The sequence below is a fragment of the Oncorhynchus gorbuscha genome, linkage group LG23, assembly GCF_021184085.1.
Source record: "Oncorhynchus gorbuscha isolate QuinsamMale2020 ecotype Even-year linkage group LG23, OgorEven_v1.0, whole genome shotgun sequence".
NCBI classification, from domain to species: domain Eukaryota; kingdom Metazoa; phylum Chordata; class Actinopteri; order Salmoniformes; family Salmonidae; genus Oncorhynchus; species Oncorhynchus gorbuscha.
This window is the reverse complement of record NC_060195.1, coordinates 68,687,431-68,704,800: the sequence shown is the minus strand read 5'-3', so window position 1 is coordinate 68,704,800 and position 17,370 is coordinate 68,687,431. Positions and strand designations below refer to the sequence as shown.

At 42.8% G+C, this 17,370-nt stretch overlaps 1 protein-coding gene and 2 long non-coding RNA genes across 3 annotated transcripts; all 3 read right to left on the bottom strand.

The window, feature by feature from the left end:
* Positions 1–5,538: 5,538 nt before the first annotated feature.
* LOC124011486 lies at positions 5,539–7,055 on the bottom strand. Its single transcript, XR_006834589.1, has 3 exons — positions 6,909–7,055; positions 5,679–5,758; positions 5,539–5,587 (listed from the first exon to the last, which is right to left on the bottom strand). It is a non-coding gene; the product is annotated as an uncharacterized LOC124011486 (long non-coding RNA).
* Positions 7,056–7,219: 164 nt separating this feature from the next.
* LOC124011485 lies at positions 7,220–8,178 on the bottom strand. The gene is made up of 2 exons (XR_006834588.1): positions 8,137–8,178; positions 7,220–8,055 (listed from the first exon to the last, which is right to left on the bottom strand). It is a non-coding gene; the product is annotated as an uncharacterized LOC124011485 (long non-coding RNA).
* Positions 8,179–10,652: 2,474 nt separating this feature from the next.
* LOC124010733 (sorting nexin-4-like) lies at positions 10,653–17,128 on the bottom strand. The gene is made up of 12 exons (XM_046323377.1): positions 16,466–17,128; positions 15,337–15,461; positions 15,035–15,176; positions 14,726–14,875; positions 14,542–14,589; positions 14,080–14,135; positions 13,482–13,554; positions 13,265–13,326; positions 12,542–12,607; positions 12,176–12,265; positions 11,821–11,920; positions 10,653–10,706 (listed from the first exon to the last, which is right to left on the bottom strand). The coding sequence occupies exons 1-12, from the start codon at positions 16,766–16,768 to the stop codon at positions 10,653–10,655; spliced, it is 1,269 nt and encodes a 422-aa protein (XP_046179333.1). The 5' UTR covers positions 16,769–17,128.
* Positions 17,129–17,370: the final 242 nt, after the last annotated feature.

Below are 17,370 nucleotides of genomic sequence, written 5' to 3'. Positions count from 1 at the left end.
GCCTCCCAGGTGGCCACACTGCGGTCTAGGGCACTGCATTGCAGTGAGGCGTCACTACAGACCCGGGTTCGATCCCAGGCTGTGTCACAACCAGCCGTGACCAGGAGTCCCATAGGGCGGTGCACAATTGGCCCAGCGTGGTCTGGGTTAGGGGAGGGTTTGGCCGAGGGGGCTTTACTTGGCTCATTGTGCTCTAGTGACTCCTTGTGGCGGGCCGGGCACCTGCAGGCTGACATTAGAAGTCAGTTAAACGGTGTTTCCTCTGACACATTGGTGCATCTGGCCTCCGGGTTAAGTGTGTGGGCGTTAAGGAGCGTGGTTTGGCTGCTAATGTTTCAGAGGATGCATGACTCGACCTTTGCCTTTTTTTGCAGAGAAAAAGGGGGGAAAACCAGAATGTTTATTTATTAATAGATGGATAGATTGACATAATTATTTATAAAATATTTATCCTCTTGGGGTTTCTAGGTTTGATTTTTCGACAGTTGACACACAGGGTGGTTGTTATTGTCCTGTGGAAGTAGAGTGTTAGATGAGAAGAGGCTCTTTATGGAGGTTTTGTCTGTTAGATGAGAAGAGGCTCTTTATGGAGGTTGAGTCTGTTAGATGAGAAGAGGTTCTTTATGGAGGTTGAGTCTGTTAGATGAGAAGAGGCTCTTTATGGAGGTTGAGTCTGTTAGATGAGAAGAGGCTCTTTATGGAGGTTGAGTCTGTTAGATGAGAAGAGGCTCTTTATGGAGGTTGAGTCTGTTAGATGAGAAGAGGCTCTTTATGGAGGTTGAGTCTGTTAGATGAGAAGAGGCTCTTTATGGAGGTTGAGTCTGTTAGATGAGAAGAGTCCAACGCACTATAATTGGGGCAGGTCATACTTGGAAGACAATCCTAACATCAACTGAAGTAAAATTAGGGTCTCCATATAGCTGAGGTTCAGCATTGTTGCACGCTTGAAATGTGAAGGTCATTTCAGATTGAGCCGACATGGAGACTGAATGCAGTCTCCACTAACGCGGGAAACCATTGCCTTTAAATGTCAAACAGGCTACAACAGAACTTCTACGATACGGATTGAGTATCAGCCCTTAGTCGTGCATTGATGTCAATGGGAAACTAAGTGGACATTTTGTAAAAGTTAGGTTTCGCCCCTTCGAGGGTAAAGGTCTTGTTTTAGTATGATGAATGTAAAACTATCATACCACAACTAACAGCTCACTGGGCACATACGTCACTTCAATGGTTAAAAGTTGGGTAAAAATAAGTTGATTCAACGTCATCACATTGATTATTTTGGTTGAAATGACGTGGAAACAATGTTGATACAACCAGTTTTGGCCCAGTGGATGGATGTTGTTTTATGTGTAACCAAATCCAGGTTCTGTTTTGAATAGCCTCCAACGTAATACTGACCTTCTGTCGTACTGAAAGCATCATGCATAAAGAATAGGTAACTGGTTATGGGCCCCGAGGTATTATTAGTATGTCCCAGTAATGTCAGAGTTTATAATGATGCTTTTTATTGTTGTGTTTTCAATGTCTTGAAGAAAGGTTTCTAGTACTCATAGCATTATGCCAACAAGATCCCTGATTCTGAGTTGTAGCAGTTAGGATACCTCCTTGTTCAACTTATGCCTTAAACTAGAGAACTGGGAAGACCCCTCCAGCTCCTTGATAATGGTCTGTTCCCTGACTGAGGTCCCCTTATGTGCCATGGGGCTTGGTACAGTCCAAACCTGAGATGGGTGTGCTGCAGTCTACTATCTTCTGGTTCATGTTGGTTTTGCACCAGATCAGTGAAAAGAGGATGTAGTTATGAACTAAACTGTGTAAAAAAACATGAGGAACAACTTCCTAATATTGAGTTGCACACCCTTTTCCCCCTCAAAACAGCTTCAATTCGTCGAGGCACGGACTCTGAAAGTTGTGGAAAGCGTTCCACAGGGATGCTGGCCCATGTTGACTCCAATGCTTCCCACAGTTGTGTTAAGTTGTCTGGATGTCCTTTGGGTGGTGGACCATTCTTGATACACACAAAAAAACTGTTGGGTGTGAAAAACCCAGGCACGTTGCAGTTCTTGACACAAACCGGTACGCCTGGCACCTACTACCATATCCCCTTGAAAGGCACTTAAATCATTAGTCTTGCCTATTTACCCTCTGAATGGCACACATACACAATCCATGTCTCAATTGTCTCAAGGCTTAAAAATCATTCTTTTAACCTGTCTCCTCCCCTTCATCTACACTGACTGAAGTGGATTTATGAGGGATCATAGCTTTCACCTGGATTCACCTGGTCAGAGCAGGTGTTCCTAATAGTTTGTACACTCAGTTATATGTGAAAGGAAGAACCCTGAATATCTTCTACCATTTCCCCCTGTTTGACGGCATCAGTGCAGAAGCATTAGTAGTGATATGAATAGGTGCCATAATGCACATATGACTATTGCACTGTGAGTCGGTCTCATAGCTGTGTCTGCTTCTGTGTGTGATCTAAATGTACTGCTGTGTACTTCCCACAGAGGCTGGTTATCAGATCTATAGTGCCCATATCGTTAGAGGGGATTCTATTTCAATGATAATATCACTATAGTTCATTCTAGAACCCACGGGGATAGTACAAAAGTCTATTATACTGTATAAGCCAATTATACTGTAGGCGACATATTCTGGTGTCCCTCTGGACATGTATTGTCTTGTCAGTGCTAACGGTCAGTGTCTGTCCGTGTGTGTAGTGCCAATGCTCTCTGCTGCGGAGCTGTCCTTGGGTGAGCGATCTATTTAGGATTGCAAAATGTCTAACTTTTCCAAAAGAACCAGGTTTTCCAGAAATCTTGGTTGGAGGATTCCCGGATTTCTTGTTTATTCCTTTCGGATTCCTTGACTCTTCCAACTAGTATATCAGGAGTTTGAGGAAAGTTACCAGAATTTGGAGACCTGAGTTCTATTGCATTGTCAATTACAATTTGTAGTACCGGTAAGCACACTGTATTGCTTTAAACATAATCAGAAAATGATATTTTTAGATGATTGCCAACTCATAACTAACGTGTGCGTAACATTCTGTGGACAATTTGTCAATTGATGATGTTCGTTTTAATGAAATATGTTTCTAGTTTGTTTAGTTTAGTTCTCTTTCTTACATGTTATGGAGGATAGCTGGATCTGTGTTGTTATGGCTCTGGGAATAACTTTTCCATAAACTAGAAGTTTACCTCAAAGTCCTATGCACATGCTAGGGGCGGCAGGTAGCCTAGTGGTTAGAGCGTTGGACAAGTAACTGAAAGGTTGTAAGATCGAATCCCCAAGCTGACAAGGTAAAGAAAAAGGCAGTTAACCCACTGTTCCTAGGCTGTCTTTGAAAATAAGAATTTGTTCTTAACTGACTTGCCTAGTTAAATAAAGATATATTGCTGTATGGTGGAGCTGTGTGAGATATTCAGAAGTGTGTTTGTGTCAGATGCAGGGGCCCCCAGGGGTGGTTAGCAGTGGAGGCTGGTGGGAGGAGCTATAGGAAGACAGGCTCATTGTAATGGCTGAAATGGAAGCCTGTCCTCCTATAGCTCCTCCCACCAGACTCCTCAGGTGGAAAGTGGAAGTGACATTATGGCCTAGATACATATATTATATTTTGATATTTTATTTCTCCAAATATATATATACATCAGCATTTGTTCATATTCAATCATGGTTCCATCGACATATATTTTTTCCTCTGTGTGACTCAGAAATATATCGTATTATATACTTAAGATATTTATTTCAAATGATTGTCTTGTCCTGTGTTCTCAATCTATTCTAAAATATAGCTATATCAAAGTATTTATGAAATATTTAAAGAATAAATGGATACAATGTTATTTCTTTTCCCTCCCTAATTGTTTCTTTCTCTTGTAATATCTTGAACTGTCACTAACTGCCAACTAAATGTCAGTTTAGAGGGCATTTACTGTAGTTCAGATAAAACTACCACACAATCACCCACAGATGGCAGTAGAAAGGATACTCTGAAACAATTTCCTGATTGGAGTTGATTAAAGGAAGGGCCTGGCTCTCTTTGGTTAAAGACTTCAACAGTGCCGGTCAGGTCAGAAGCTTAAGAAGGTAAGCTCATATAGAGTCAGTGAACTAAGCAGACCAGACCCAGCTGCTAATGCATTGGTTGCCTATGGGGAGCCACCCCTTAAAGCATACTGGAACTGTGACCATTTTTTCCACCATATCTGATAAACTTCCTGTGTTGAGGTACACAGACCATACCTGTCCACTAACTCTCAAATCTTACGTCTTCTTCAAACACTATCAGGTTATACTGTATATACTGTAGACCCTAGAGGCTCTTCAACTCTGGTCCTGGAGGTCCAAAACACTTGTTTTTGTTTCCACCTGGTAATGAATTACACTCACCTGGTTAGGGCGGACTGGGACCAGACATTGTCTGACATTTGTAACACAATTTTTTCTCGATACCACCACGCTCGACTCTCCTTTTAGCCTTGATGCCCCTATTACTAACCAAATAATGATCATTTTGCAGGACAAAATGGTTAGACAGGCTCACTGGGCTGGACAAACCCATATGGCATTTGTCTGAAATGCCAGATGGCCAGTCCGCTCCTGCAACTGATGTCCTAGGTCTGAAACAGTCCCTGATTAGAAGGAAAGGATGAATACCAGAAGTGTTTCGGCCCTCCAGGACCAGAGTTTAACAGCCCAGGGCCCTAAACAAAGAGTTGAACAGCCCAGGGCCCTAAATAAAGAGTGGAACAGCCCAGGGCCCTAAACAAAGAGTTGAACAGCCCAGGGCCCTAAACAAAGAGTTGAACAGCCCAGGGCCCTAAATAAAAGTGGAACAGCCCAGGGCCCTCAAATAAAGAGTGGAACAGCCCAGGGCCCTAACCAAAGAGTTGAACAGCCCAGGGCCCTAAATAAAGAGTTGAACAGCCCAGGGCCCTCAAATAAAGAGTGGAACAGCCCAGGGCCCTAACCAAAGAGTTGAACAGCCCAGGGTTTACCTCAACCTGATTGTCTCCATATACCATCATAGTGGGTTTACCTCAACCTGCCGTCTTCATATACCATCATAGTGGGTTTACCTCAACCTGCTGTCTCCATATACCATCATAGTGGGTTTACCTCAACCTGCTGTCTCCATATACCATCATAGTGGGTTTACCTCAACCTGCTGTCTCCATATACCATCATAGTGGGTTTACCTCAACCTGCTGTCTCCATATACCATCATAGTGGGTTTACCTCAACCTGCTGTCTCCATATACCATCATAGTGGGTTTACCTCAACCTGCTGTCTCCATATACCATCATAGTGGGTTTAGCAACCTGCCGCTTCATATACCATCATAGTGGGTTTACCTCAACCTGCTGTCTCCATATACCATCATAGTGGGTTTTTTCAACCTGCTGTCTCCATATACCATCATAGTGGGTTTACCTCAACCTGTCTTCATATACCCATACCTGTTCATATACCATCATAGTGGGTTTACCTCAACCTGCTGTCTCCATATACCATCATAGTGGGTTTACCTCAACCTGCTGTCTCCATATACCATCATAGTGGGTTTACCTCAACCTGCTAGGGGCTCCATATACCATCATAGTGGGTTTACCTCAACCTTGTAATACAATCTGTCTCCATATACCATCATAGTGGGTTTAGCAACCTGCTGTCTCCATATACCATCATAGTGGGTTTACCTCAACCTGCTGTCTCCATATACCATCATAGTGGGTTTACCTCAACCTGCTGTCATTTTGCAGGACCTCCATATACCATCATAGTGGGTTTACCTGCAACTGATGTCCTAGGGTCTGAAAACTGATCATAGAAGGGGTTGAATACCAGAACCTGTTGTCTCCATATACCATCATAGTGGGTTTACCTCAGCCCAGGTCTCCATATACCATCATAGTGGGTTGAACAGCTCACCTGCTGTCTCCCCTCATAGTGGGTTTAACAACCTGCTGTCTCCATATACCATCATAGTGGGTTTACTCAACCCTGTCTCCATATACCATCATAGTGGGTTTAGGGCCCTAAACAACCTGCTGTCTCCATATACCATCATAGTGGGTTTACCTCAACCTGCAGGGCTCCATATACCATCATAGTGGGCCCAGGGCCCTAAATAAAGCTGTCTCCATATACCAAAGAGTTGGGTTTACCTCAACCTGCTGTCTCCATATACCATCATAGTGGGTTTACCTCAACCTGCTGTCTCCATATACCATCATAGTGGGTTTACCTCAACCTGCTGTCTCCATATACCATCATAGTGGGTTTACCTCAACCTGCTGTCTCCATATACCATCATAGTGGGTTTACCTCAACCTGCTGTCTCCATATACCATCATAGTGGGTTTACCTCAACTTGCTGTCTCCATATACCATCATAGTGGGTTTACCTCAACCTGCTGTCTCCATATACCATCATAGTGGGTTTACCTCAACCTGCTGTCTCCATATACCATCATAGTGGGTTTACCTCAACCTGCTGTCTCCTTATACCATCATAGTGGGTTTACCTCAACCTGCTGTCTCCATATACCATCATAGTGGGTTTAGCCTCAACCTGCTGTCTCCATATACCATCATAGTGGGTTCAGCCTCAACCTGCTGTCTCCATATACCATCATAGTGGGTTTACCTCAACCTGCTGTCTCCATATACCATCATAGTGGGTTTACCTCAACCTGCTGTCTCCATATACCATCATAGTGGGTTTATCTCAACCTGCTGTCTCCATATACCATCATAGTGGGTTTACCTCAACCTGCTGTCTCCATATACCATCATAGTGGGTTTACCTCAACCTGCTGTCTCCATATACCATCATAGTGGGTTTACCTCAACCTGCTGTCTCCATATACCATCATAGTGGGTTTACCTCAACCTGCTGTCTCCATATACCATCATAGTGGGTTTACCTCAACCTGCTGTCTCCATATACATTTAATAACATCTCATAACATCATACTGGACCAACAGAAAATGTGTGGTAGCCTGAGGAACCGTAGCTGTAGGAATATGGTAGAAGACAATATTTTTTATTAAAACCATAAAGCTGAATATACAAATGAATATAGAATGTACACGAATGATGATCAAATCTGACCTTAAATTACATTATTACTGAGAGTCACAATGTAGAAATAGGATGTTTTCTTTGAGAAACCAAGATTAAATTAGTAAGTTAATATTTTGGCTTCAACCAACAAACACCAGGTTAGTGTTCACTGTTGTTAAAATATTTAAATAGATGGACACGTCAAAGTATATAATATTCTTATATACATGTACCTTGACATTTTCTGAAATAATATCTTATTCAATATTCACATACCAGACATTATGATATCATGTGCTTTAAGCAGAGAAAAGGCCAGAAGTCCTTTGACAGTTGATTCAGTGTCTTTTCCAGTTCAGTTCATAGAGGTAAACCAAGGTAACAGCAGCATTCTGATAACTGACGTCACTCTGCTGACTCAGCGAGTACCTCTTCCTCCTGATCGGGCTCACACGGACGCTCGAACCCAGGACATCTGCTTCGCTAGCACACGTGACCACCCTCCCGAAGCGTCTTTCCAGTCGGCGCCATCGAAGCGTTAACAACTCGGCTGCACAAGAGGTGACACTTCAGGCTGAGGAGTAAGTTTCCCACATCCCCCATGTGCTACACTCACACCATACAACCTTTATCCTGCTGATACTACACACACGTTCTCTTAATAAACAACCTTTATCCTGCTGATACTACACACACACGTTGTCTTAATAAACAACCTTTATCCTGCTGATACTACACACACGTTCTCTTAATAAACAACCTTTATCCTGCTGATACTACACACACGTTCTCTTAATAAACAACCTTTATCCTGCTGATACTACACACACGTTCTCTTAATAAACAACCTTTATCCTGCTGATAATACACACACGTTCTCTTAATAAACAACCTTTATCCTGCTGATACTACACACACGTTCTCTTAATAAACAACCTTTATCCTGCTGACACACGTTCTCTTAATAAACAACCTTCATCCTGCTGATACACGTTCTCTTAATAAACAACCTTTATCCTGCTGATGCTACACACACGTTCTCTTAATAAACAACCTTTATCCTGCTGATAATACACACACGTTCTCTTAATAAACAACCTTTAAACTTTATCCTGCTGACACATCCGCTTATCTTAATAAACAACCTTTATCCTGCTGATACTACACACACGTTCTCTTAATAAACAACCTTTATCCTGCTGATACTACTTAATAAACACATCCGTTCTCTTAATAAACAACCTTTATCCTGCTGACACACGTTCTCTTAATAAACAACCTTCATCCTGCTGATACACGTTCTCTTAATAAACAACCTTTATCCTGCTGATGCTACACACACGTTCTCTTAATAAACAACCTTTATCCTGCTGATACACGTTCTCTTAATAAACAACCTTTATCCTGCTGATACTACACACACGTTCTCTTAGTAAACAACCTTTATCCTGCTGATAATACACACACGTTCTCTTAATAAACAACCTTTATCCTGCTGACACACGTTCTCTTAATAAACAACCTTTATCCTGCTGATAATACACACACGTTCTCTTAATAAACCAACACAAGGGGATATGTTTGTGCCTTATATCTCATTATAAAATATAGTCCCGGACTACATCTCATGTCTTGAAAGGCTTCCTTTACCTCCCACTTTATCTGCTGATAATACACACACGTACCTTATTGACTGATAATACACACACTGAGTACTGAGACACAGCTCTTAATAAACAACCTTGGACTGAGTACTGAGACACAGTTCTCTTAATAAACCAACCAGTATTGTGATCTGAGTACTGAGACACAGCCAGTCTTGACTGAGTTCTGAGACACAGCCCCATTTTGAGTACTGAGACGCAGCCAGTATTGGACTGAGTACTGAGACACAGCCAGTATTGGACTGAGTACTGAGATGCAGCCAGTATTGGACTGAGTACTGAGACGCAGCCAGTATTGACTGAGTACTGAGACACAGCCAGTATTGGACTGAGTACTGGAGATGCAGCCGGTATTGGACTGAGTACTGAGACGCAGCCAGTATTGGACTGAGTACTGAGACACAGCCAGTATTGGACTGAGTACTGAGATGCAGCCGGTATTGGACTGAGTACTGAGACACAGCCAGTATTGGACTGAGTACTGAGATGCAGCCAGTATTGGACTGAGTACTGAGACAGCCAGTATTGAGACTGAGACACAGCCAGTATTGGACTGGTACTGAGACACAGCCAGTATTGGACTGAGTACAGCCAGTATTGGACTGAGTACTGAGACACAGCCAGTATTGGACTGAGTACTGAGACACAGCCAGTATTGGACTGAGTACTGAGACACAGCCAGTATTGGACTGAGTACTGAGACACAGCCAGTATTGGACTGAGTACTGAGACACAGCCAGTATTGGACTGAGTACTGAGACACAGCCAGTATTGGACTGAGTACTGAGATGCAGCCGGTATTGGACTGAGTACTGAGACACAGCCAGTATTGGACTGAGTACTGAGATGCAGCCAGTATTGGACTGAGTACTGAGATGCAGCCAGTATTGGACTGAGTACTGAGATGCAGCCCTGTAACTTGTCAAGCTGGGGCTTGTTGCCGTGACAACAGTGGTTCTGTTTCCATGTGAAGGTCAAAAGGTGAAGTTGTTGTACACTCGTACCATAGGCGTCGTCGCTGACCCACGGCCCGACCCCTTACATCTTGTGGAAACATTCCTTAGCATTGGTCCACACTTGAATGCCCTATACAGACAGGGAGAACATAAAACACAGAAATTGGAATCAGGTCCTAACAACACTGGCCTTTGACTTTAACAAGCGAGTTACATGCTCAGTAGGGCTACCACGTTATAGCGTTTTGAAACGAAAGTCTCTCATTGGACAAGTCCAGGTGGTTCCTCTCTCTTTCAGTCGGTGTTCTTCAGTTTTGTGCCTAATGAACACAACTCGAGTGGTATTTAAAGCTTAACACGAAAATGACAGTTTCTTATTGGACTAGTCAGGTAGTCCCTCTGTCTTTGAGTCAGTTTTTGTCTGTTTGGTGCCCAATGAAAATAACCCTCATAGATACTAGGAGCATTTCCAGACTTCCACCTGAGTGTGACACACCTTCTTACACATGCTGATCTGCATGATGGGCGTAGCCAATCAGAGCCTCCCTCAGATCCCTGTCTTTCTGCTCCTTGAAGGCGCTGCATGTCCACCCACGCACCCTTCCACGTACTCCCTGCACACACACACACGCACACACACACACACACACACACACACACACACACACACACACACACACACACACACACACACACACACACACACACACACACACACACACACACACACACACACACACACACACACACACACACACACACACACAGATTATATTACATACTTTATCAATGAGTTGTTTTCAGCATGTGGTCTATCTATCTAGGTATTACTGCATGGTTTAACGTGAGGGACTCACTCGCACTCCACTGTTTTCTCTGTGACAGTCTCCTCTCCCTGGACGATCTGCTCCTCTAGTAGGCTGAGTTTAGCCTCCCTCTGCTCTGGTGTCTCACTGACCAAACAGCTTGTTGGTCATTCCTTTGAAGGAGAACGTCCGTACCATCTGAGGATGGACAGACAGAGAATGGAGGGGCATTACTAACCTGGTGGTCCTAGTCAGTTCAAGAAGTACACTAAAATTCCAGATTCTCTCCTATGCTTTTCAATGAGGAAAATTTGGAATTGGAATTTGATTGCTTTCTGAATTGAAATAGAATTGACCCCAGGCCTGCTGGTGGCCTAGTCTGTGATGCTTCGGCTTCTCTGTGTTTGTTGTCATGACAAACATGCATGGCATGCAATAGAAGAGTTGGCTACAGTAGAGCCTGGGACTATACAGTAGAGTCTGGGACGACAGTAGAGCCTGGGACTACAGTAGAGCCTGGGACTACAGTAGAGCCTGGGACGACAGTAGAGCCTGGGACGACAGTAGAGCCTGGGACGACAGTAGAGCCTGGGACGACAGTAGAGTCTGGAACTACAGTAGAGTCTGGGACAACAGTAGAGCCTGGGACTACAGTAGAGCCTGGGGCTACAGTAGAGCCTGGGACTACAGTAGAGTCTGGGACGACAGTAGAGTCTGGGACGACAGTAGAGCCTGGGACGACAGTAGAGCCTAGGACTACAGTAGAGCCTGGGACTACAGTAGAGTCTGGGACTACAGTAGAGCCTGGGACTACAGTAGAGCCTGGGACTACAGTAGAGCATGGGACTACAGTAGAGCCTGGGACTACAGTAGAGCCTGGGACTAGAGTAGAGTCTGGGACTACAGTAGAGCCTGGGACTACAGTAGAGTCTGGGACTATAGTAGAGCCTGGGACATGTCCTTATATAGGGGGGTGTGAAGAAGACATGAAGTCAAAGATGGGACCAGGCTAGGGCTTTACAGGGCTTTACATGTCCTTATATAGGAGGGTTTGAAAAATACATGTCGTCAAAGATTCTGAGAGGACTTGACAAACTAGACCTCTTGGGCCTTGCCAATGCTCTTGAGACCTATACTGTACCAATATTGGAAAGACAAGAGCTTGCCTCTTACAAGAGATCACAATCTCAGTTGGAGACCCCTAGTTTTCCTATACCAGGATACAAACAGTAGATAAACTAAACCTATGCCTAAACCTATGGTTTCTTCATTGCCCCTGAGGGTATCGATAAAGTTGTATTGAATTGAATACCCCAGTGGCCAGCTCCTCCCGTTGCTGCTTCTTGGAGATGAGGTCTGAGGAGGCCGTCTCCAGCTCATACTGGGTCAGCTCATGTTTCCTACACACAGCCCTGTAGGAAACAGACAGTAGTAGCTTTACAGGAGGCCCATACAATGTCACAACACCATACAGCATTACTTCCTGGGACACAAGTTGTACCAGGCCCGTTTAGAGGAGATATTTTTACACTGTCAGAACCTTCTACTTGGTGCATCACCCTCTTTACCTGACTAAGGGGACAGGGTTCTGGAATCCCTTTACAAGATATGATTCATTGGTTGGTTGATTCACTGATTGATTAGCCATAATGTGCAACAGGACCAACCTTAAGGCTTCAGCATAGAAAAGATATTCCTTCAGTTGGTCTGCGTAGTGCTCCTCTTCCTCCAACATATCATCTACTGAGGCAGCATAGCTGTGGACAAAATCACAGATTGATTGATTGATTTATTAGCCAGTTAAAAAATATATACTTATTTTCATTGTAGTTCCTAAATTGTTTGACGTGTGCACTCTGCAGTAGAATACCAGGCTGATTTTATTTGCCAGTTAAAAAATATATAATTATTTCCATTGTGTTCCCTAATTTCCATTGTGGTTCCTAAATTGCAGGTTGTGTGCAATCTACATTAGAATAGCAGGCTCAGCACAGGTTAGATACAAAGGTTGATGGCGGATGGAGAGTACTCACGCATCCATATGGTGTCCAGCACTCTGTAGACCATCTCCCATCTCCTTCTCTAAGGCACTCCACTCACTGACACACAAACAGTCAGATAAGTTAGACCATCTCCCATCTCCTTCTCTAAGACACTCCACTCACTGCCACACAAACAGTCAGATCAGTTAGACCATCTCCCATCTCCTTCTCTAAGGCACTCCACTCACTGCCACACAAACAGTCAGATCAGTTAGACCATCTCCCATCTCCTTCTCTAAGGCACTCCACTCACTGACACACAAACAGTCAGATCAGTTAGACCATCTCCCATCTCCTTCTCTAAGACACTCCACTCACTGCCACACAAACAGTCAGATCAGTTAGACCATCTCCCATCTCCTTCTCTAAGGCACTCCACTCACTGACACACAAACAGTCAGATCAGTTAGACCATCTCCCATCTCCTTCTCTAAGGCACTCCACTCACTGACACACAAACAGTCAGATCAGTTAGACCATCTCCCATCTCCTTCTCTAAGGCACTCCACTCACTGACACACAAACAGTCAGATCAGTTAGATAATCCCACAACAATATCATATCAGTCTTTCTTCAATATTCAAATACAACATGTTTTATTGTTAGGGTGAAGTGCCTTGCTCAAGGGCACATCGACAGATCTTTCACCAACGCGGCTCGGTTGCTGGCCCAACACTCTTCACCGCTAGGCTACCTGCTGACTAGAACTCTTACCTGAATACTCTTCCATAGTTCCCATGGACTTTGTATACGCCGTAGAGCCTGTCTGCTACTCTCTGGAGAATGAAACGTGGGTTATTAAATGTGTAACGAGGTGAGCGCTAAATAAAAGAAGATGTTGTTCCAAAGATATAACTTTAGACCAATGAGAGGAGCAGAGTGACTGTGGATCTAAAGCATCTGATGAATGGTATATTATTATATGACTTACTGCTCTGACTCGGAGCAGCTGGGAGGTGAGAGACTGAAGCTCATCGCTGTAGTGTTTCATCTCTGTGAACCGCCTAGATAGAGGAAGACAAATGGCAACCTTAAAATACCTTTACACAACTTCCAATGTACACAACTTCCAATGTACACGACTTCCAATGTACACGACTTCCAATGTACACGACTTCCAATGTACACGACTTCAAATGTACACGACTTCAAATGTACACGACTTCAAATGTACACGACTTCAAATGTACACGACTTCCAATGTACACGACTTCCAATGTACACGACTTCAAATGTACACGACTTCAAATGTACACGACTTCCAATGTACACGACTTCCAATGTACACGACTTCCACTTTTTCGACTTCCACTTTATTCGACTTCCATAAATTTAACTTTATACAACTTAACATAATTTCTACTTTATACAAATTCAACTTTACTCGACTTCAACTTAACACGGCTTCAAATTAACACGACTAACTTTACACCACTTTAACTCAACTTTAAGTCAAATGCATGTAATACATGTATAATGCCACGAGGTGTCTGACAACTCCTGGTTGTAAATGGGAAGGGTTGATTTACTTGTCAGGGTTCTTCACCCTGAAAGTTGCGCTCAGAGCTTTAATCCTGGACTCTGCCTAGAAAAAACAAACACAATTGAATTAGAATGTGATTATAAACCAAACACAACCAAGGTGTACCACTGGATGGATCCAAATAGATTCAATATGGTTTTTATTTGATTTCATTAGGAACCCTGTTAGCGGTTGCACAGCCAGCAGCTACTCTTCCTGGGGTCCACACAGAACATGATGTAACACAGAACATGATGTAATACAGAACATGATGTAACACAGAACATGATGTAACACAGAACATGATGTAACACAGAACATGATGTAACACAGAACATGATGTAATACAGAACATCAATAGACGGGAACAGCTCAAGGACACAACCCCTTTAATAAGTGGTAGTAACTGAGTAAAGATCATATCGGGGTAAGATAGACATTCATGAAGTAAAGAATTCCTCTGAGGTACCTTGGCTTGGAACCCTGTCTCATACACCACCTCCTTCCACCTGTGTTCCTGGGAGAGGAGGAGAGTCAATTCAACGTTTTTCAAAAGTACAGTACGAATAAATAAATACAAATGTATGTTGAATCTCTCCAAAACATTCCAATACAACGTCAACGTGATGGAGTGAGCTCATAGGCTATCGTACCTCAGTCAGGAAGTGGTATAGGATTTTGTCATTGGACAGAACCGAATGGGAGGCCACGCGAAGTAGAAAGTTCTCCAGACCAACCCTGCGCCTCTCTACAAAGTCTGGGTCCATGTTGTCTGCAGACAGCTTGTGCCAAACAAACTCTGCCTGTAGAAATTAGACGAGGGTTATTACACAAAGATATATATATATATTATAATGTGTTCTATTCAATTAAATTCTGTGGGTATTAAGGCCCAAACACTGCAGTGTGGTGCTTGGGACTACTAGGTATAGATGTGGCCATCAGGTTTGAATTTAGCTTACCCTCTTCTCTGGCAAAGGCGGCACCACGATAAATGGATAGGTGACTAACAAATAGTTCCGGAGAATCTCAAATTCACTGTATCTCCTCCAGAGAGAGTCTGGGGCTGCTGGGTTATGGCCTTCTGTTATTGCATCTATGGGTCTGAAAGAAGAAACACCAACATCTCGGTCAGATCAGATTAACCAGAAGGATCTGAATCCCTCTTATTTTACACATCATTGTACCGAGAACATGTTTTCATTTGGGAACAAGGATATTTTTCACATATGCTTCTTTTACAAACGGGGTCCCACTCTCTCACCGAGTTTCTATGAGGTACACTGTGAATATCTCTTGCATGTTCACTGTATTTTTCCCAGTTCTTTTCTCTGCCTCGGCCACACTGATCTCCATTCTCCGCAGCAGAGTGGATCCTTCCTCCACCATCTGTACAAACAGAGTGCATGGGAGAAATAGGCAGTGGTTAGTGAATAGAGTTAAGAGCAGTTTCTCAAACTCGGTCCTGGGGCCCCACATGGGTGCACGTTTTGGTTTTTGCCCTAGCTCTAACAGCTGATTCAAATAATCAAATGTTGATGATGAATTGGTTGGACCTAGTTTGGAAAACTCTGCTCTAGAGGACTGAATATGAATAGAACAGAATATCAATAGATTTAGATTGTTCCTATCCTCTGCCAATCATTGGACCTATTTGGAAATGTTCTAGTAATAAACACATACGTGTCTTTAGACGTCCATTTTTATTTTGGAAAAGTTTTATTGACACAATTCCTTTAAAAACAGCTCATACATTTTTTACATAATTTACACACATAAAGATGGCAACAAGGCATAAAACACAACATTTAAATTAGTTAAAAAGTACATGTTGTTAAAACCAATGAAAACAACCATGAATAAAAGTACTTTCTTTGTAAAAACATCAAATCTGTAAAAGCCATTTAAAATGTGTGCTAATGATCTAACAAAGGTAAAACATTTTTAAGACATGAAAAACATGTTAAAAAGCCACTTTGTTGAAAAGCTGTCTTCAGTCCCTTGTACAGGAGCGGGGTGAGTCTTGACGTCCATGTGTCATAATACCGTGACGTCATTCTCTGAATGCTGCGAGTGGACCAATAACGTGCCGAACAGCTACTGGCCACGTAACACAGATCAGATATGGTTTTATTTTGGATAGATGGGTCTTTCAATCTTCAAAACACTCATATCGTGTGCAATATTGTTACAAACAAGGTTGGTTATATTGTAGCCAACAGCAGCGCGTAGTTACAATGTATCGCGTGGCCTGCCTGATGTCCCGCCTGCTACATCTGTTCTATTTCTGGATGCATCCATCCAGTCCTTTGCCGTGGACAAAGGACAATAGTTCGTTCGCAAAGAGACCATTTACAAACACAGACAAAACATATAAATGATTGCGTTACTACCGTGTTATTCTTGTTATTCTCCAACTCTGTGTTGGTAAATTCATCTCCTCCAATCGGCGCTGACTCTTTATTTCCAGCATCCGCCATCCTTCTTTCCAGCTGTGTTATGCAAACAAGATAAAGCGATTCATGGGATTTTATATCTTTCAAAATAAGAGTCCTGCCCTGTAAACTGTAGAAGATCAGAATCACCTTTAATCGCATAATACATTTTGTATATAAAGGAATTTGACTTGGTGAAATGGTGCTGCCACAATAAACATAATTTTCAGGCAGAAGATAAACCTGATATACAGACAACATACTGTATGTAGAAGCAGAGCTGATAAACAGGATACAGACAACATACTGTATGTAGAAGCAGAGCTGATAAACAGGTTACAGACAACATACTGTATGTAGAAGCAGAGCTGATAAACAGGATACAGACAACATACTGTACGTAGAAGCAGAGCTGATAAACAGGATACAGACAACATACTGTATGTAGAAGCAGAGCTGATAAATAGGTTACAGACAACATACGGTATGTAGAAGCAGAGCTGATAAACAGGTTACAGACAACATACTGTATGTAGAAGCAGAGCTGATAAACAGGATACAGACAACATACTGTATGTAGAAGCAGAGCTGATAAACAGGTTACAGACAACATACTGTACTTAGAAGCAGAGCTGATAAACAGGATACAGACAACATACTGTATGTAGAAGCAGAGCTGATAAACAGGTTACAGACAACATACTGTACTTAGAAGCAGAGCTGATAAACAGGATACAGACAACATACTGTATGTAGAAGCAGAGCTGATAAACAGGTTACAGACAACATACTGTACTTAGAAGCAGAGCTGATAAACAGGTTACAGACAACATACTGTATGTAGAAGCAGAGCTGATAAACAG